Source organism: Peromyscus californicus, unplaced genomic scaffold (genome assembly GCF_007827085.1).
Source record: "Peromyscus californicus insignis strain IS unplaced genomic scaffold, ASM782708v3 Scaffold_2__1_contigs__length_46816999, whole genome shotgun sequence".
Taxonomy (NCBI): domain Eukaryota; kingdom Metazoa; phylum Chordata; class Mammalia; order Rodentia; family Cricetidae; genus Peromyscus; species Peromyscus californicus.
In genome coordinates, this window is record NW_026294540.1 from 6,534,552 (window position 1) to 6,556,470 (window position 21,919).

Sequence of the window (21,919 nt, forward strand, 5' to 3'; positions counted from 1 at the left end):
TCCCCTCGGCTCCCACATCCAATCCACCACGCAGTCTGGTGGTTCTGCCCCCGGGGAAACTTGAGTCCGCCTGCTTGCTGCTGTTTCCTGACCCACTCTGGGGTCGTCTCTCACTGCGGCCTTCCAGGCTGTCTCTATGAAGTGGGTGGAATCCTTTTTCTAAGTCAGACCATCCCCTCCTGCTCAGAACCCTCCAGCGGTTCTCCAAATGTCTCTGCATGGCCCTCTAGGTTTCCCTAACACTCAGCTCCATCTCTTGTCTCTCCCACCCTGTCTTATCCTGCTCCTCCACACAGCCTTTCTGACCAGATAGCATGTCCAGTGTTTTCTGTCTTCATCACCCACTCAACCCAGGCTCTGAAGTACCTGCCTTGCCCTTTGTGTGAATGGCTCTCTCCCTCATTCAGCTATCAGGCCCACGATCTCTCTGTATAAATCATGCACACCAAACATAGCCATGCCCGTCTACCACCGAGTCTCGGCATCGGCAGCCTCGGTACCCACCTTGGTTTGTCCACCTCCAATCCTGCTGGCTTGCTTACATATGACTTCATCCCAGTACAAAGCAGACCATCGCCTCTTGCCGAGGATGAGAGGCTTGGGTTTTGTTTATTGCTTTATTTTTAGCACAAAGGATGCCTCTGGCCGTGTCCATGAGGGTGTTTGCAGAGTGGTTTAACTGAATGTGGGTGATACTGTTCCTAGTCCATGGGATTGAGTCCTGAACTGGATAAGAAGAAAAATGGAGGAAGCCAGTGGAGCAGCGACGGCGTGCCCCCCGCTTCCTGACTGTGGGCGCAGCGAGTGTGGCCAGCCACCTCACGAAGCTGATGCCATGCCCCCCTGACATGACGGGCTGTGTCCTCAACCATGAACCACACAGCAACTCTTCCTTCCTTGAGTTGTTGTCGTCAGGGATTTTACCACAGTGAGAAGAAGACTGATCGACTAACTAACTAATACAGATCTGAAGGATGCCTGCGTCATCTTTCTGTCACTGTGATGAAATACTGGAGGCAGTGCCCTTATAAAGTGGCAAGGTTTATTTCGTCTCTTGGTTTTGGAATTCCCACGAGTCAACAGGCCTGCTCATTGCGCCTCTGGTGAGATGTGTGTGGGCAGGGTGATTCGCCTTATGAACTAGGAAGCAAAAAGCGTAGAAGAGTCTAGGGCCCCAAGTCCCCTTTGAGACAGCTCTAAACCTCTAATGAGCTGGGCAGTGGTGGCACACGCCTTTAATCCCAACACTCAGGAGGCAGAGGCAGGTGGATCTCTGTGAGTTCGAGGCCAGCCTGGTCTACAGAGCGAGCTCCAGGACAGGAACCAAAACTACACAGAGAAACCCTGTCTCAAAAAAAAACCAAAAAATATTTCCCACTGGTCTCCACCTCCCAAAGGTTCCGCTGTTCCTGAAAAGCACCACACAGGGCACTGACCTACATGGGTCACGAGGATACAGCCCACAGGAGAGAAGCATTCACCTCAACACATACAGCTTCTTCCTTTGCCCCCAAATCCACCTCAGTTATTTCTGATCACCTTGCTTTTGCTGTGTACTGAATGCTGTTGGCAAAACAGTGCCTCAGATCTCCTAAATGTTTGAGAATCTATACTGTGGGGCAGGGGGGCTGGAACCCGTCACCACTTGTAGGTGCCTGAGCCCGGCTACACCGTGTTGTGGGGCGATCGTGGCTTCGGGTGGAATATTTCTGTGACAGGGATGTTTGCTTTCCTCAAGGCACATGCGTCAACAGGTGTTGGTGGAGGAAGATCCGCCATTGGTTCCCTGGGTGGATCAAGGGCTGAGCCCACGAGGAGGCTCCAGTTGTTAACCTTTGCCAGCAGAGAGCCGGCACTGGCAATGCCGAGCAGTGCGGGCTGCTCTTCCCTGCCGAACATCTGGTGCCACAGGCGAGGAGGAGGCAGTTAGTGCTTTATTCTTTTTTTAGCATCGTGTTCAATTGGCCATGAAGCCAGGGATGGGGTGATTGAATTATAAGAAGGCTGGAGCATTAAGTAAAAATCCAGGAGACAGGGGGTTTGGTTCAAGGTGGGCTCGACTCGAATGGGAGATGGTACGGATTGAAAAAAAAAATTAGTAGAAGAGACAACATCTCTTTAGCTAACAATTCACCTCAGTTAATAATGGGGATGGACTCACTGTGTGTGTACAAGAGTGCATGTGCAATTCTGTGTGCTCCTGTGTCGAAACTCCCTGCAAGGCAACTTTCCCTGGAAAACAGACCAATTCCTCCTGAAGGAGATTTCCTGATTCCTTAACTGTCAGCAGCCCCTGCCAGTGTGGCTGGAACATCTCAATGCCGTTTCTTGGTTTCTTGCTCGTGGCTCTTCTGTGTGTCCTTGTCCTCCTGTCTTGTTCACGTCCATCAGCCAAGCAGGCTGACCCTGTCGCCTGGTGCGGGTGTTAAATCCTGGCTTATTCCGGATCTGTGGGAACTGTGTCAGGCACCAGTGACAGACTCCCTCCGTCAACTGAAGGATGTCAGAAAAGCCACCGCCTCACCTGTCCATCAAGTGTCCCCGCTCTCCTGAGCTGGCGCCACCTCCCGCCTTTGCCTCTCTGGAGGCTTGCCCCAGAGGTGTGCTGGTGAGTGCTTACCAGTCAGTTCCCAGGGCAGGGCCGGAGGCAGAGAAGCCAGACTTGCTTACTGATGTCCATCCCATAAACATTCCGGCCATGGCTGATCTGGGGTAATATGGCGTCAGTAGACCCAGAGCTAGGAGGGCATTTGCTTCAACACTCTGTGTTCAGTATTTTTCTGTTGCTGTGTTAGAACACCCCGACTGGAGTCGGCTTAGGAGAGGAAGGCTTTGCTTTGATTGACAGTTCTGGAGGGAATGCAGTCAGTCATGGTGGGGAGGGTGTGCCTACAGTAACACTGGCCTGGCTGTCAGAGCGAGGGCAGGAAATGTGGCCAGGCCATAAAACCTCGGGGCTGGATCCTGAGGACCTCCCTCCCCCAGGGAGGCTCTGCCTTCCAAAGGTCTCATAGCCGCCAGAAATCGAGCCACCAACTGGGGACCAAGTGTCCAAACACGTGAGCCTGTGAACATTTCGTATTCAAACTGCAAGGCTCCTTCCGTAGTATTTTTGCCACACAGATGTTTTAACCACCGATAACCCCAAGAAACTAGATGAGAGTAAAACGTACAAAGGCATCGAGATGAGTGGCGGGGGGGGGGGGGGGGGAGGTGGATTATGGGTAAGTGCACTATGAACATCTGAGTTCAAATCCCCAGATCCTATGTAAAAAAACAAAACAAAACAAAACAAAACAGGAGTGGTTGCATGCATGCCTATAACCCAGCCCGGGTAGAAGTAGGGGGATTATTTGAGGTGAGGTGGGGGGCAGGGTGTCACTGACCACTAGCCTAGCTCCAGCTTCAGTAGAGACCCTGTCTCAAGGGACTAGGTGGAGAGTGACAGAGTAAAATATCCAGTGTGCTCCATTGCCATCTGTGAATGTGCATGGACATCACACTTTACATATACACAAATGTGCATACATCACACACACACACACACACACACACACACACACACACACACACACACACACACGGGTTGGCTCTCCAGTAGCTGTCTGTGTGTTAATATTTATTTAATTGTAGATTTAAATAATAGCTGTGTTTAATAAGCAACTTGCACGTTTCCTGACAATTTAATGATGGGTTCTAGGCGCAAGCTGGTTCACCCATGCTTGTCAGCCTCCTGAGCCTGGGTCCCCCTGATTTAGGCAGGAATCTGGGGCTCACACAGATCCAGGCACCCACAGGCCTCTGTGGCATTACCAGATGCTGCTAGGAAATGTGCAGATTGTTGTGGGAAGCCTCACTTGGTGCCTGAAGAGCCCGGGTTGCCTCTTTGAGGGGACTCTGAGTTGGCAGCTGCTGGTAAGAATGGGCATGGTTGGGCTGGAGAGGGGGCCCAGCAATTAAGAGCATGCAGCTGCTCTTGCCGAGGACCTGAGTTTGGCTCCCAACACCCAAGTCACAATTGCTTGTAACTCCAGCTCCAGAGGATCTGATGTCCACTTCTGGCCTCTGAGGGCCCTGTACTCATGAGAGCAAAGACACATGTGCAATAATTGAAAATAAAAATAAAATCTAAAAAAAAAAAGAATGGACATGGGTCTAATGGTGTCCACAAGGATCAATCAATCCTGTGTTTGGGCCTTTTTGAGCCCCATAAAATCCTTATTATTTGCTTCCTGCTACAGCTGCTACCAGGTAAGTCCTGGCTTCTCCATCTCACCTCTCACTAGTCTCCAGAGCCTCCTGGTTCCCAAGGCATCAGCCACAAAAGTCCTCAGAACATGGTTTCAGACACAACGTGTCTCAGCCCTGGATTCTGAGTCACGTTCACATGCCGTCCTGAGCTCAGCTCAACTTGAGACTCTCAGGGTGAACCCTATTGGTCAGCCCTGAGCGGAGGACATCACCTACCGGAGAATTGCAACGTCATCTGTGATGTTACGAAACTGCTGGGGCTGCCTTCACAGAGTGCCATGGGCTGCGTGCGCTGTTTTCCACAGCTGTGGAGGCTGAAGTCCAAGGCAAGACGTAGGCAGGCTCAGCTGGTCCTGGAACATCTCTTCCTGGTTTGCTGGGAGGCCCCCTGCTTGCTTTGTCCTCATGCGCTTCTGTGTATGAATTTCTGATGTGGCCCCCTCTTCTTACAAGAGCGCAGACCAGATAAGGATGCTCTTGACCCCATTTAACCTCAATTACCTCCTTAGTGGCCCTTGTTCTAAAGAAAGTCACTTGGGGCTTCAACGCTGGGACTTTCTCCAGGGTAGGGAGTGAAGGAGTAGTTCCTTCACAGGGAGAACCAGACACTTGAAACCTGGCCGGCACATGTTAGTGTGAGCTTCAGCTAGGGACCACACCTTGGCCATTAGGTCATTCACTGTTTGCTACTGTTTCTCCCCTTTCAACAGAATGTTGAAATGTAGAGTGTTCTCGTCTGCGCTTTGTGGCTGCAACGAAACACTGACCAAAAGCAACTCAGGGGAGAAAAGGGTTTAGTTGGCTTATAGCTCCAGGCTATCTCCGTCATTTTGGGGAAGTCGAGGCAGGGGACTTGAAGCAGCTGGTCACATGACATCTACAGTCGTGGGCGGAGAGAAATGAATGCACACATGCCTGCCGTTCAGCTTGCTCTCTCCTTGTCATTCAGCCCAGGGTCCAGACCATGGAATAATACTGCACACAGTCAGGGTGGATCTTCCCACCTCAATGAACTCCATTGAGAAAAACCCTTCACAGGCATGGCTACAGGCTGACCCAACCTAGACAACCGAGACTCTCCTGAGACCCTCTTGAGATTCATTGAAACCCTCTTCCTGGTGATTCCACATTGAGTTAAGTTGACAATCAAAACTAAACATCACACTATGTCTCCAGCCCTAAATGCTTTTTTTATTGAATACAATTTGAGTGATAGTATTTTGGGTTAAGTAAAACATTACTGGAATTGTTTCCATCTGTTCCTAGTGTGGATAGTCATGAACTTAAAGATTACGTCATGGCCCAGCCCCTGGAGAGTAGACAGGGCCACCCCTCATATGGAAAGGGAATGTTGCTCTTACAGTCCTTTCTTGACCCTTTGCCTAGCCCTATTACCTATACACCACCTCCTTTTCCATCCTCCACTTGGCCTCAGTCATTAGTCTACACTGCTGGACAGAGGCAAGGGACCTTACAGGTGATGAGGGGTCAAGGAAGGTGACTTGTGCCCCTCCTTGTGGTCTGGCTTGAGGGCAGTATCTAAGACTCTGACCCTCAGTGTTCACCTCATGTGTGTTTTCTGCAAAAGCAAATGGATAAAAAAGGTCCCCACCTCTTATTCCACCTTCACTGGCTAAATCCAAAGCCCTATTTTATTCTCCTGCCAGTTCCTTGAAAGGAGCTAAGGAGTGAAGAGAAAAAAAAATGTTTTATCTAGGGCCTGAGAGGATGGTTCAGTTGTTAAAGAGCTTGGCACCAAGTGTGAGGACCCCAGAAACCCCCATCAATGCCAGTTGGCCTTGTTGGAGGGTCTATAATTCTCCCTGAGATGTAAAACCAAAATAGGTCCCTTTCTCTTTCCAAGATTACCCTCCTATAAGTATTCCAGTGGGTGTCTAGGGAAAGGCTCATCCCACCACCCACATCCCACCCCGTCCCCAGCCTGACTGGCAGTGTCCACTGGCTCATCACTCATTTCATACAGGGCTTACTCACCGGCTTCGTACAAGATCCTTTTTGAGGTTTATTATTTCCTTGTCTATATACCTAATGTTCTTCACTGTCTTGTCTGCGACCTGATGGGAAGACAGGGGAGGAGAGGGGACATTAACACAGTTGCTCCGGATGGAGTCGGATAACAGAGCCCCTGTACCCCGTGAGACAATCAATATGCAAAGGGAAAAGTTCTACTCCAGCTCATAGATGTGGAGGCTCTGGGCTGTGGCCGCATGGCCCTGTGTTGCTTTGGATCTGTGTCAGGATCGGGGTATGTGGTACAGTGGCTGGGAGGCAAAAGGGAGAAGCCATGCACCCCATGACCCAGAGACCTCTCACTAGGCTCCACCTCCCAACAGCTCCGCACTGAGGACCAGGACATCCAACATCAAAACTGTAGCGATACTTGTCCAGGTTGGAAGGCTCCGGGCATGTGAGTTCATCTCTACATTGGTAGGGGCCACGTGGCACAGCAGGCATGGTAAGGATTCTGGAGGAACGTAGCCCTGAGTTCTCATCTTGGTCTGTTGGATGACTAGTTGTGTGGACTGGGCCCCCAAATTACTTCTTTTTACAACCACTATAGAGGTCACTTAGTCTTTTTCTTTCTCTCTTTCTCTCTTTCTTTCTTCCTTCCTTTCTTTCTTTCTACCTACCTATCATCCATCCATCTATGTATCTACCTACCTATCATCCATCTATCTATCTATCTATCTATCTATCTATCTATCTATCTATCTATCTATAACTGAGAAGCCTCAAAAGTACAGTCCCAGTCCACTGGGCAACACAGACAGATGATGGTGTCTCATGAGATGCTAGTGGGGGTGGGTTATAGTAGCTCCCTGGTAGAACATTTGCCTAGCAGGTGCAGAAACAGCAGCAGCAGCAGCAGCAGCAGCAGCAGCAGCAAGAACAGCAAGAACAGCAAGTGAGAGTGCAGTGGAGCTGCACAGTGACGTCATAGGGCAATGCAGTATTCCTGGGTGGTAATGCTGGAGTCGGCATACCTACTACTCTGGCGGTTGTGTGAGAGTGCTCTAGGGGCCGGCTACATGGTTAAAAGGCTTGCTGCACAAGCTTAAGGACCCGAGTTCAGATCCCTAGAACCCACATAATTGCAGATAGGCATGGCAGTACTCTTGTAAGTCCAGCCTTGAAAGGTGGAGGTGTGGGATCCCCAGAGCAAACTGGGTAGCAAGACTTGCCACATTGGCAAGCTCTGGGTTTGATTGAAAGACCTTCCCTTATTGAGTAAGGTGGAAGAACAATGGAGGACGATTCCTGACATCAGCCTCTGTGTCCACATGTACACACACCCATGTGCGTGTATATATATCCATGTGCATACACACACAAATGCACACATACCCATCGCACCACAATATACAAGTAACCACATGTGCAAAAGGCATACACACATGCACACCATGTGCCATACACCATAATACATACAAATAAAAATTAAAAGATACAGTGAGTGCAATTACATGGGGCACAGGACACTTGTGGTGATAACTGTGTGTTACTGGCCTCCGTGTTTGCTGTATTGCATTTTTATGATTTTGAGAGTTTTCTTATTTATACAAATCCGTTTGCTCTAAGCCAGGCTGCTGTTGTGCTGGCAACAGCCTTGGGTGTCCCGTGTTTATCCAGCCTCTTGATTGTATTGTTTTCCTCCTGTGATGGATTTAATCTGGGGTGATTTTGTTCATCAAGTCCTGAGCAACAGGGATCTCTTTCTCTCTCTCATGCATACACACATATATACAGGTGGGTGGCAGGCTGTACCACCTAGGGTTGTTCTGTGATATCTGTACAATGACTGTGAGACTCAACAATGCATTCCTCAGGTGTCCCCATGGGAAAAGGGTGCACAGCTGTATGCACTGTGCCTACAGCAATCCCACTGACGTCCAAAGAAAGAAGGGAGCTTCCCTGTGAGGATGTCTACCACAGAGGTGTGAATCACCCTGCAGAAACCTCAGTGCCCAGCAGACAGGCATTGTGGGGCTGAGCCACGGTTTGCCCAGACAGACAATGAAATGGTTCAATTCTGTTGCTAATGCTTCATGTTGCTGTAGATGTTTGTTTATTGGCATGAAAGAGTGGCGGTGGGCTATTATTTCAAGGGAAAATGTAGCTTATATGACATAAAGAAATTAGATCATAGAGAGTGCTCATATTTCCTTTGTCTAGAAATTCCTAACCATTTTCTATCATCTCATACAGATGATTTTTTTTAAATTGTTGGCAAAGAATTTATGTCATAATAGAATGATCTGGAAATACAATAAATCAACGACAGAGATATCATATCAGGGTGTCTGTAAGTTAATTAAACAATCATTTTGACTTGGGTTGTTCTTTTCCTAATTTTCTGTAATTTACATGTATTAATTCTAATTAAATAATGGTGTCTTTCATGTTTGTACAACAATTTTGACTAATTCTCTTGATGCAGAAAAAATAGAAATGTTGCAAGCTGATTTCAGTTGAGTTGTCTAAGGTCCTGGAAGTGAAGTGAGTTTTATGCATGACATCAGGCAGGCTCTGGATGGGACCTAAAAGCTCATGCCCCATAGTTCGACAGAAGGAGTGGAGCATTGTAGAGCTACAGCGTGTCGGAAGATCTGGAAAACCAATCAGGGATAGTATAAGAACCCCTGAAAATTAGCCAACGAAGGCCACCCTGGCCACTCTTAGGGCAGGACTAAAGGAAAGGATCCTGAGAGACCCTGGAGTTGGCCTGCCTGGCATAGGCTGGACTCCTGGGAAGCTGGGTTCAGTTGTAGGTGATGAGAGACAGATGGGGAAACCCTGAGCCTTCCCTTCATCCTACCCTCCAATTTCCTGCTGGAACTTTCTACTGTTTGAACCTAGGGATCCTGGGGAATGTAGTTTTTAATGATGGGCTCCTATGTGGGGTTTGAGAAATGGAAATGAAGGCCCAAAGGAGATGGTTTTGGGGTTATGGCATGGGTTTAGTAATTGGGTCATAGCTAAGACAGGAATTCAGCAAGGTGGAAGCGGCCTTGGCTCCAGACCACTTTGCACTAGAAAGCTGGTTCTTGCTTTAAGTGGGTCATCACAGACCGTAACTTTAGATAGCCTTTATCCTTTGATCTTAAATAAGCACTCCCAGTGTCTCCCGTGGCTTTGAGGTACACCCAGAGCTGGGGTCCTTCCCTGTCATTTCCTCTGAATGGCTTTCTGCCACTATAACAAACACCCCGTGTGGCGGCCAGTTTATAAAGAGAAAAGGTTTATTTTGGCTCACAGTTTTGGTCCATGATGGACTGGCCCATGGCTGTGAGGCCATGAGGAGGCAGGCAGTACATATGGTGGAGGAACACAGAAGAGCAAACGTCTTACCCCATGATGGCCAAGGAAAAGAGAGAGTAAGGGAGACACCCGGGTCCCACAACCCCTTTAAAGGGCACACCCCCAAAGACCTAAAGAGCTCCTCAGAGTCTTTGCCCCTTAAAGGCTCTGTAACTTCCCAGTAGTGTCAAACCTTTACCACATGAGCCTTTGTGGAACATTTCAGATCCATGACTCTCAAATATCTACAGCCCTCTTATGCGTCCCTTACTTTTCCGGGAACTGCTGAATGTCCGTATCCTTACAGGCCACCACTTCCTGCATTAGAATGCGTCTGACCTGTGTCTTTTCACCGGGAGGGGGACACAACTCCCAAACAATTCCACACTGAAGAATTTATTCTCATCACAAAGCTGGAAAACATCTTAGAAAATCAGATTAAGAGAAAAATAGGACAGAATAAGTGGCATGCTAAGCCCATGGCCAACTGCGCTCTTTGACTTGGGCTGTGGTTCTTAGCCAGGGACCAACCTTAGGGACAGTTCACTTTACCTGTCTCTGCTCTCTTCGGATGTGTGATTGTCCTTTGGAGGCCCTGGTTTTCCTGTTCCTCTCTGAATATGAGTGGTGGCATCGTTCTCTGTTTCCTAGAAAACAGTCATGTCTTTGCCCTGCGTATGTCTCCCTCAGTAGGTGCCGACAGCATCCCGCCTCTGACAGATGATGTGAGGTGTGCATCAGAGGACTGTGAAAGGTGCATTGTGATGTCTGTGATGGACCAGGCTAAGGTGCATTGTGATGGGTGTGAGGAGGAGGTGGTGGCCTCTTTAGATAGTCACTGTTGGGAGTGATTTGGTTGAAAAGAAAAGGGCTTTGCTTTTCAGCAGGAGGCCTGACTCTGTTGTTTAGAATCTGACTCTGTTGTTTAGATGGGTGTGACTCTGTTGTTTAGATGGGTGTGACTCTGTTGTTTAGATGGGTGTGACTCTGTTGTTTACTGATGGGTGTGAGGAGGAGGTGGTGGCCTCTTTAGATAGTCACTGTTGGGAGTGATTTGGTTGAAAAGAAAAGGGCTTTGCTTTTCAGCAGGAGGCCTGACTCTGTTGTTTAGAATCTGACTGCTGCTGAGAGAGCCACATTCAGAGCCTCAGTTTCCCCATCTGTTCAATGGCGCTCATGCTAATCCTACCAGAACTTTCGCCTTATTTGCTACCCGTTATTCTAACGGCATTCCTACTCAAGTGTGTGATGTCATCTGTCTGCGTCACATTGCAATTCCACTTTGTAAGGCAGACTTGGAAAGGTTTTGAAAAAGACATGCTCAAGTAGTGAAGCCTGGGTGTGGAAATGGGCTCTAGTGACATCAGAACATTTTCTCTTTGTAAAACACTTTCACAACTGTAGCCCAGGCTTGACTTGAACTCATGATCCTCCTGCCTCAGCCTCTCAAGTGCTGGAACTATAGGCATGCACCACCATAGTCAGCAAAATGTGTGTTCTTAATAACAGCACGCCTCCCTCATTAGTGCCCTGCTTTGCATGGTAGGAACTAGCTATTGATTTAGATAGCTTATCCATTGAATTTTTGTTAGATTTCCCCATAAAGATTTCTACGAGGCAGGCAATCAGCACAATTTACTGAAGGTCACGGCCAGAGAGCCAATCTTCTAAATACCTGTTTTCTCTGTTTTATGAAAGGATGTTCCAAACTCATCTTTGTTAAACCTTAAAACATGATCTCCCTGGAATCAGATTAAGATGGAAACGAATTCCCGTTAAGTGTGTCTGGGTTGATGTAGACATCAGGGGAACAGCTGGGATGCTCCGTGGAGCTGTGTCAGGGGAGGGTGACTGTTTGAAAAGAGATCAGGGGTGAGCAAGCCAGAGACCAGACAGTTCTTGGGACAGACTGCAGCAGGCTATGGGGTGGGGGCTCTTGAGACTTCAGTTTGCAGCTGATAGTTAAGCATTTGATGGTGCTTTATGCTGTAGGTGGGCAGTTTCCTTGGGGGGGGATGTTTTATTTATTTATTTATTTTATTGTTGTCTTAGGGTTTCTATTGCTGTGATAAAACAGCATGACCAAAAGCAACTTGGCGAGGACCGGGTTTATTCAGCTTATACTTCCGCATCACTGTCCATCACTGAGGGAAGTCCGGATAGGGACCTGGAGCCCGGAACTGAAGCAGAAGCCATGGAGGACTTCTGCTGATTCACTTGCTTTCCATGGCTTGCTCAGCTTGCTTTCTTGTAACACCCAGGACCACTTGTTCAGAGATGGAACCTCCCAACCGGGGGCTTGGGCTTTGCACTTCAATCATTAATCAAGAAAATGTCCCCATAGTCATGCCTACAGGCTAATTGTGGAGGGGCATTTTCTTAATGAAGATCCTTTCTTCCTAGATAGATCTAGGTTTGTGTCACGTTGACAAGAAAAAACCAAAACTAACCATCGCAGTCATATGAAGATATAAAACAGGGAGCCAGGGATTCACAAGATGAGGGGCCTTGGCCACAGGCCAAGGCTTCAAAGAGAAGTATGGAGTGTTCTATTGAGTTCCTCAAGAAGTCCTTTGCTGAGGGTCAGTGGTACTCCCCTTCTCCACACTTTCTTATGAACCCAGGGGACAAGAAGTTGGATCTGGCCATTGAAAGAGAGACGTGATAGAAAAGGGGGCTGTCTTCTGGGGTGGGAGATGAGGGAGTTCCTAAGAACTTAGGGGAGTTTTTAGGGTGTGAAGGGAGCAGGGGATGAGCAGCCACAGTCCTGGGGAAGAGAGCCCCTGCAGTCTTGGCTCTGAGCTCCCCTCTCTGTTTCAGAATGAGTGGAGAGATGGCCGAACTGCAGGGCAGTAACTGACTAGGAAGGGGACAAGGTACCTCTAATGTGGTAGGATCTGTGGATACCGTGGGACCACTCTGGCCATGCCGGGACAAACAGGTTCCCTGTGCCCGTGATGTGCGGACCTACTGTGTTTGTGGAGCATCCTTCCCTTGCTGTCCCAGTGTGCACTGCTTCATTTCTCCTCCCCAGGCATCCTCCCAGGCATCCTGATTTTTATCTTGCCAGAAGGGAGCCCCAGGACCCTAGAGAAAGTGACTTCTTCAAGGTCACAAAGACACTGGTATGGAATACAGTGCTCTCACCACCCTTCTCTGACACAGGGGTCCGCGAACTGTGACCTTCTGTACTGGGACCCTTGTGACCAAACCCTTGTGGGAACCCTTGTTTGTGGGTGGTCTCCTGTTCCAACAGCTGCCTTCAGCGACTGTCTTTCTTCCCTAAAGATTTCTTCATGTTGTCTTCCCTCCCAGCGTCAGTCTCCACTGCCAGCTGCAGACGACACACACAGCATCCCATCTCTTTGCTCTTGTTTCTTTTGACCCCCTACACAGGGTATCGGGACTCCAAAGTAGCGCCTGCCTGGTCCTCACCTGAGGACTGTGAGAAACTCAACTTCGCTCTTGGTACAGGGAGCTTAACCAAGTTTACCAAGCAAACATTCCTGCCACTATGCATCTGTGGATTTTACACATTGAATCACAGAACACGAGTTAATAAATAATTCGAGAAAGCGTATGAGAATGTTTCCAAACAAACTCATTACTGACCGTCCAGGTCAGCAAGGGCAGCTATGTGGAGGTGTACCGGTAGGTGGCGCTAGAAGCCATCGCTTCCAATCAAATTCCCCTTTCCTTGATCCGTCTGCCTCGGCGTCTCTCAACTCTCACTTGATTGAAATGGAAATCGGCTGCCAGCATCCTTGAGCCCCCACCAGCCAGGGACTAAGCTGGCTTGCCAACAGCCAAGGCACTAGTTAAAAAAGGTAATAAAACATGCTAATCGCACGTGATCTTTTGAAAGTCTAGCTATAAGGGACCAGTGGTACACCTATCAGATACTGGCAACTGACCTGAGTCCCTGTGAAGGACTGGGGGCTATCCTTCAAAATCCTGGATGAACTTAAGGAAATAGATTCTGGGATGGTGCTTAAGTTCCGTGTGTCTGGGAATGCACTAAGCTTCTTAGGAAACATGGGCTTGGGCTCCCATGCCAGCTTCCATCTCCCCGACAGCAGTCATGGCTATCTGGAGCACCCAAGGTCCAATCTCATCAGAAGAATTTCTGTAATTGATTAGTGATGTCTGCCATGGTCCCCGGAGGAATCAGCAAGGATTCCTCCTGGATACATGATTGCCAGCCTGATCACCTGTGAAGTTGAGTGGCCTGCACCCTCAAACTATGAGTCCAAACACACCCTTCCACCCTTGAGGAGCTAGCTCAGCCTCACACTGGTACCTAGCTTTACCACCTTGGCTTTCACATGGAAAGCATGTGATCTTCCATACTGCCACTGAGCTTAAGCTGCTGGCAAAATAGAAAAGAACCAAGGAACGAAAGAGCTGGCCAGACGGAGTTGGTTGGAGCATAACCCTGGGCACGAGCCTCAGTGTGACTATAGGGTTCCCGGGGCGTGATTTCCACAGTGCCTTCCTCAGGAATGCCAGGCAGTGCCCATTTACACAGACCTCCTTAGGAGACACAGAGATTGGCGAGGATAGCTCAGTACTTGCTGCTGCTGTTCTTGTTGGGTTTAGGCTGGCCTTGAACTTGCGATCCTTCCTCTACCCACTGAGTGCTGGGATAACGGTCAAATGCTTTGAAATACCTTCTGAGTTTGACTGCCTGTGGGTGTGATGGAGGACGAGAGGGCATCATGTTTCCAGGAAGCTCGTGGCCTGAGCTGGGCGGCAGAGGCATCTGTAGGTGACTCACCCTCGGGGGGGGGGGGGGAGGGTGCCACGCAGACACCAAACACAGCACACAGGCTTGGAAGGTTTTTCATAAAGCTCACATCAAACTGAAAACTAGCTGAAAAGGATCTCTGACCTCTCCGCTCCCAATCCTGTCTGTCCCCTCCCCCTTCCCTTCCCTGAAGTAGGTCACAGGAGCTTGAACTCTGGTCTCTGAGCCATAAAATCTAGAAAAGGTGCTTCCAAATGCCCCATCGAGGTGCCCCCTCATGTGACAAGTGTTCTGCCCCATATCTGTGTGTGTGTGTGTGTGTGTGTGTGTGTGTGCGTGTGTGTGTGTGTGTGTGTGTGTGTGTGTGTGTGTGTGTGTGTGAGAGAGAGAGAGAGAGAGAGAGAAGCTGAGCAGTCCTAGCTGAAACCTTAACACTAATTTATTATTTATTAACATCTATCATTCTTCTTTCTCCCCAGTCATCTTTCTCTGCCATAATCCACTTCTTTCATCAGACTTAGCATAAAGACATACAGATCCCGGGGTTTCTGGCCATCATCCCGCAGACTCCAGTGTCATGGTGAAAGCATGCTTCAGTAAACCCGCTACGCCTCTCTCCTGTCAGTCTATTTTTTGCTACAGCCGTGGTTCTGGGGATGGGTGATGGGAGACACTGCTTTTCTTCCCCTATAGGCATTTTAGATGGATGCATGCAGCCAGGGGGAGCCTGGAACAGAGAGTATGATTGGAGGTTGGAGTCAAAGGGGGGTCATGCAGGTTCTTCCGATGACCAAAACCAGGAAAGAACATGCCTGAAGCCGGCAATGCTGGGAAGAGGCCATGAGAGGTCACTTTAGCAGAATCAGTTTAGAAGAGAGGATCCCAGCCGAGATAAAGTAGTGAAGTCCATTTCATTAAAAAAAATCAACACAGTATTTCTAAATGGCTTCAAAACAGACAAAGGGGAGGTGGTTACAGACATGTCGCTTCCATCTTGCCAGTGAGTTGTGCACATTCTGCTCTGGAGATGACTAGTGTACCAAGTTTTGTGGATCCTTCTAGAGAGAGTTTATATAAACACACACACACACACACACACACACACACACACACACACACACACACACACGTGCATGCACACATGCACACATGTTCAGGTTTTCTTTTCTTCTACATCTATTTCTGGTATGCAGCTTCCAAGATGGCTCCAGCAAACCTTTGTTTCTACTTCTCTGTGTAATCTTCTCCCTCGGGAGGTGGGCTGGGCCCAGTAACTCTCTCTCGGAATGAGTAGAAAATGACAGAAATGGTGACTTCTGAGACTGGGCGGCAGAGCGAACATGGCGTCTACATAGACCATTGACTTTGGCCTGGAAGAATCCAGCTTCCTGGTGAGGCTTTTCTTTCAAAGAGACCCATGTATCAAGGACCTGGAGTCAAAGCCAGTGAGCACCTGCTGCCTATACCAGCCGTGTGAATGAGCTCAGAAGCCCCCCTCTCCACACATTGAGCTCTGAGGCCCACTTGGTTGGGGTGCAGACACCCCAAGCCAGAGGCCTGCTAGTGAGCCGCACCTGGATTCCCAGCCCACAGCAGCTGGAGATGATAAATGTTTGTTGTCTCAAGCCACCCACTTCTGGAGCAATCTGCAGCACAGCAATACATCACTGAAACGCAGCCATGGGGCACTGGGCTCTCCCCGGGAGCAGGTGGTACCTGGGGTTGTATAAACTCGTTTAATTTCTCTTCGGGGTCTAATCACAGCTTTAAAAGAACTTTCAGACCATGGCAGCCTCAACGCTTTCTAAGGTGTGCACCATCCTGGACATGGCTTGTTGATGATATTGTCGCTCACCTTACCACAGGGGACGGCCAATAGCAGACTAACTGTAGTTATTAACATGTGTTACTGGGACCGATTCGTGTGACTCACCGTGACTTTTCCATACATGTAAACATCATGTTTTGCTCATGTCTACCCTCTCTTGATCTCTTCTCGCTCCCAACTTCCTCTTCCACGATGGTCTATCATCTGCCTTCAGATCATCTTTTTCAATTTTTTTCTGTTATTATTTTTCTCTGATATTGAGAGCATATTTGTATATGTCTTTTATATGTGTATGTATGTGAGTGTATGACATATGCATGTACCTTATTATTCCTTGAGGCAGGCTCTTCGTGAACTGGGAGCTAAGATGATGGCCAACGAGGCCCGGAGATCCTCCTCTGCCCAGGGATGGTGTTAAAGGTGTGTGCATTGCCCCACCCAGCTTTCTGCAGGATGCTAGGGATTTGAAGTCGGTTGCCATGCGTTTGTAGCAGGCACTGTCACCCTCAGGGCCACCTCCCAGCCACTGCCGTCAGTCTCTCTATGCTGGGCTTATTTCACTTAACGTAATGTCCTCTGGTTCCACTCCTTCTGTTATGGATCTATTACTCAAAGCATGTCAATCGTATATGTGACTGATCTTTGCTCTGTTGGCTCGTCTGTTGATTTGCACTGAGGCTGATTCTGTATCTGGTTTATTGGGAACCACCCCCCAGAAAGGGTGTACCCGGATATCACTGTGGCACGCTGACTACATTTCCTTTGGACATAATATCAAGAAGGTTCACAGCTGGAGCGTGTGGTAGTTCCAATTTTACATTTTTTGGGGCACCTCCACCCTGGTTCCCACAGTGGTGCTCTAATTTAAATTCCCTCCACTAGCTCCCTTTGCCCACCCCACTCAGTTCCTGTTAGACTTCACTTTGTTGCTGAGACTTTACTTGGATTTATGCTATTTTGTGTCTTATGATGATTTGTCAGGGTACTTGGTCATGCAACTTCTCTATTGCCATGTTCCATGTCCACGTCTTTGTTAAGGATGACAAAGACAGAATATTCCCTTCCGTCACTCCAGAAGTCCCTTGTGTGTTCTGTGCTGGCCCTGGTGGCATCGTAGGGACTGATGTGGCACCATTTACGATGAGCAGATGTGTGTCCCCAGCTGTTCTCAAAGCCATATTTTGAGCCGGTGTGTTCTGGACAGCAAAGGGAACACAGACAGTTGACTGAAGGGGCTGGACAAACACAGGATCCAGCTGCCTCAATGGCACCCTCACATCCCAGCCCCTGGAGAAGGGCTTAACCCCTAGTGTGCCGCTTCCTGTAGCTCCCCAGCTTCAGCCTGGTGGTTGGCAAGTGGGTCAAAGTGTGAGGTTCAAAATTCTGCCCATGTATATGAAGTCAAAAGAGAAGCAAATGTCTCCGGTTTAAAATCTCTTCACTGTATTAGGCTTAGCCCTTTTCTCTCTTGCGTTCGTATTTTAAACACAATGCCCCAAACCACCGATTTGAGCAGCTCTTTTTGTGCTGTAAGTTGTATCTTCTCTCTCTTGTCTGGTCCCCATGCAGTGTGTGCAGGGAGTGTGACCTTGTCACAGGGCATCTTTGGTCTAGGGAACAGTGCCAAGCACTGAGTGGCTTCTTGGCAGTTCTTTGCTGAACGAGTGGATGAATGGATGTGATCATGGATTCATTGATTCTTAACTCTTGGACTCAACCCAGAGACAAAGCCCGGAAGCCCGAGCTGCAGGGTAGGACTGAGTAAGAGTGCAGTTGACCCTGGCAAGCCTGCTACAGTATAAGGTACTCAGAGGGCTGATAAGATGCCCATCCGTAAGGTAAGGTGCCAATGGTGGGTGAAGAAGGGAACATTTGTGTGTAGCAGATTTTAAGAAGTTATAGGATTCAAGGTTGGAGAGACGGCTCAGAGCACTTGGCTGTTCTGCAGAAGAGCCGAGTTGGTCTCCAGCTCCTATATGACAGCTCAAGGCTGTCTCCCACTCCAGTTCCGGGGGAGTTAGACTCCCCCTTCTGGTCTCCTCAGGGTACTGCATGCATATGGTGCACATACATACACTCAGGCAAAACATTCATACACACAAAATGAAAATAAAGCTTTAAAAAAATTATAGAACCCATAGGGGAACTAAAAGGTAGCATAACCTTTGAGGGGATAGGCTCTGGGGACAGGAAGTGTTGTGGGAACACAAAGGAGCTTGAACTCATCTCTCACAGTGGGTCACTGATGTCCTAAATGTACATGGACTGAGAAATGCAGGTAGAACTTGGAGTCATGCATGCATATTGACTACTGCTGTGTCTCTGGGATGGGATGCCTGCCAGAAATGAATTAAGGAACGAAGAGTCACCTTGGCTCGTGGTCTTGGTCCATCACAGCCACAGTGCTGTTCACCTCATGATAGACCATGAAGGAGAGAGCAGGGTAGGAACTAGGGATAGGCTGTAACATTCAAAGCCCACTCCCAGGGACTGATCTCTGCCCATTAGACCCCACCGAGGGGCAGTATGAGCGAGACAGTTTCTCCAGTCAAGCGAGGAACTCTGGGAATAGATTTGAACTGGCATGGCCAGAGGGTGGGAAGTGTTCTTTCTTTCCTGGTTCTTCCTCAGCACTAGAACATGGAGGACACTTTCCTGAAGGTGCGCTCTTTGGGAGAGACATGTCTTGCACAAACTATGACCCAATAAACATCTTTCTTCAGGCTAGCCAGTCAGGAAGGAGTCAGAAAGGCACACGCTACCCATTGTTCTAAGTTCCTCCATGCCTAATATCCCGGCCCCCACCATGGGCTCTCCCTCTTTGCTTGTGACTTTTGCCTTGAATAAACTCCAGCTCTCCTTGACTTTCAAACTCTTCCCTGCCTTTGGGTCCTTTAATTGGTGGGGGAAACAAACCCAGCCTTGTATTCCTAGATGTCTGAACCACATCCTGAAGCTTTCACGGCCTCCCAAACAGCTCTGCTGGCTGAGGAGAAAATTTTCAAAATGTGAACCCACAGGGGACAATTCCACATTCAAACCCTGACAACCAAAGTGTCAGAATTGGGTGCCCTGGGTGGAAGCAGGAAAGATGGAATGGGGGCCTGGCGGGGGGGCTCCTGTTCCTCAGTACAATTTCTGTGGAGTTTTCCAGCTTGTTATTCTTTAAGTCAATTTTCTAAAAAAAAAAAAGAAAAAAAGAAAAAAATCAAAAGAGTTTGAAAACCTCGTTGGAATTAAAATACAGAGCTCCACTTTGTTCCCACAAAAATCAACAAGCATAGAGAGCCCCCGTAATATCTATCCTCATTTCAGAGTCAAGATGAAATTAATTTGGAAAAGAAAACACAGCCAGGGAGCAGAGTTAGCAACCTCAAGAAATCCAGGGAAATGTAATTGAGTAAGAATTATCTCCTTAATTACTTCTGACCAAATCAATAACAAGGCTGGGTAAGAAGCCGTAGTCGCCACCAGTGAGCGTCAAGCTGTTGGGGAACTAATTGGGGTTCGGACTTGTTGGAAAAGCAAAGCGCCTTCCCTTCCACAGTTAGCAAACACTGTTCCTGGGGGTGGGGTGAGGCAGGACAGGACAAGACTTCCGGCTGGCAGCCACTGGCTTGTTATTTTTGGATGTGAAATGCTGAACCAAGGCGAGCCCTTCAAAGACGGGGAGCAGGGTGCCTTTGATGGCGTCAAATACTCATTTTCATGCCTTCCCCGGGGCAAATCAGGGACAGAGGCAGTTCACCACGCAAATTAGAGAGAAATGAACAAGTGCTGGAGAGGTAGGAGAGCTGCCTGATGACAGAGCATGGTTTCCAGGTAGAGCTGCAAAGATTCCTTTTAACTCTATTTTGGATGTACCCAGAGGGAGGAGGCAGTGAGGATCCAGGCTGGGAGAGGCCCTGCCTGGGGCACTTCTCAGATCTCTCAGGGGTTGGGCGCTGGGTTAAGGTCTCATCTGGAACCGCTGGAGACTGAGTGCCTTTGCCTAACCTCATACATCCCCTCATCTCCATCCTGGTGGAGTCTCTTGATTGGCCACAGTCTCCTTGCTTTTCTCCCACACTCTGCACCTGATTCTGGGCTCTCTCAACCCTTAGACTTGTCAACAAATCATCTTCCCTGTACAAGACACTGGATTCAATTCAAAAAACAAAACAAAAACAAACAAACAAAAAAAACACTACCACCACCACCACCACTACCAACAAAACTCTCTAAACCAATAACAAACAACAAAAACAAAACACAAAGACTTCTGGCTGGGTATGGTGGCTGACATCTACAATGCCAGAACACAGGAGGCAAAGACAGGAGGATCACTACAAGTACCAAGCCAGTCTGGCTTCCATAGTGAGTTTCAACCTAGCCAAGGATATGCAAAGAGACCTTGATTCAAATCCCTGACCACTCCCCAATAAAACAGCTCAAACCCCACAACCACCACCACCACACCTCACAGCCACTACCACACCACAAACATACCCTCCTTTAAAGGCTGCCTCAGAGAGTCTCGTGGGTGGGTAAGAGAGGCTGTTGCCGTGCCATGTAATGTGGGCTGTGGGCATTTGGTCAGCAAGGAGGAAGGGCAGCCAGGGTTAAAGGAAGTGACTTCCAAATCTGGGCAGGCTCTGGGGGGACCAGCAATGTTAAGCATTTGAGATGACAAATATGCTAATTAGCCCGATTTCATCCTTGCACAGTGGGGCCCTACAATTGAACATACACTGTATCCCACAACATGTACACTATCCATTCGTCAGTTAAAACGTAAAATTGGTAAGAGGGAGGGGGATGGTGTGCCACAGTGTGTGGAGGTGAGCCAGAGCTGAAAGAGGTTTGACCCAAATGCAGCACACAAACAGGGCTGGAGAGGGGAGAGTGGGGACGGATGAGGAAGGAGGACTTGGGCCCTCTCCTGAGGAGACAGCCAGATTGTCAGCTGTGGTCTTCTTCTTAGAAAGCCACTAAAGCCATCACAGAAGTCTCACACTCAGAATGTCACCCAGTTCTAATCATTCCCCAAAGGCCCTGCCTCCATTACCATGAACATAGCTAGGACTTTGTGGAATGACCTTGCAGTCCATGACATTTGGAAGACACATGAGAGCCACAGCTGGCTCAAACCCAACCTGTGCATTGGCAACGCCGCCAGAATGTTCCTAAGGATGCACAGCACCTCATCTGCCTGGATGCCGCCTACAAGGCATGCAAAGTCAAAAGGAAGGTGTGGAATGGAAATCTCATAGATGTGTGTTCACCGCCCAGGGTTGTTGGCAAATGAGACAGTGCTGTGAGCTTAAGTTTCCTGGTGTGCAGGGCCACGGCAGAGATTCAGCCAGCTGATACATAAGGAACTTTCTCAGGACATACCTGGGTTTATGGCGAGGGGGCGTAAAAAATGCCAGTTGTTAATGTAATTGTTGTAATTAATAAGATGTACTGTTAATGAAGAGATAAAACACAGGTGAGCCGCCACAGGACCTCAAGGCTAGGTACGGAGTTATGGCGGCTATTGGTCCGTTGGGCCCATTGGTGAGGGAGGGTTATTATCTGCCCTCTGCTCCTGACACCGGAGCTTTATGAGGATTAATTAGAAGTTTTACAAGGTGCTGTGCACTTTGATGATCTATAAACAGACGAGTGTGATGGCGGAATAGTTATATAATCCCATTACGGAGGATCTTGAGTAGCTTTTCTCATGTTTGAGGAAAGGAAGTACAACCGTGTGGAGGCATGCAAATCCATCTGAGTTGAATGAAAGAAGACTA

The 21,919-nt window shown here is 48.6% G+C and overlaps 1 protein-coding gene across 1 annotated transcript in view; it reads right to left on the minus strand.

Moving 5' to 3' along the window:
• Positions 1-21,919, minus strand: part of Ccdc60 (coiled-coil domain containing 60) — a 175,889-nt gene that overhangs the window by 85,333 nt on the left and 68,637 nt on the right. Inside the window, exon 2 of the mRNA XM_052754939.1 lies at positions 6,247-6,326. Coding sequence (XP_052610899.1) covers positions 6,247-6,326 — 80 coding nt within the window. The remainder of the gene's footprint in view (positions 1-6,246; positions 6,327-21,919) is intronic.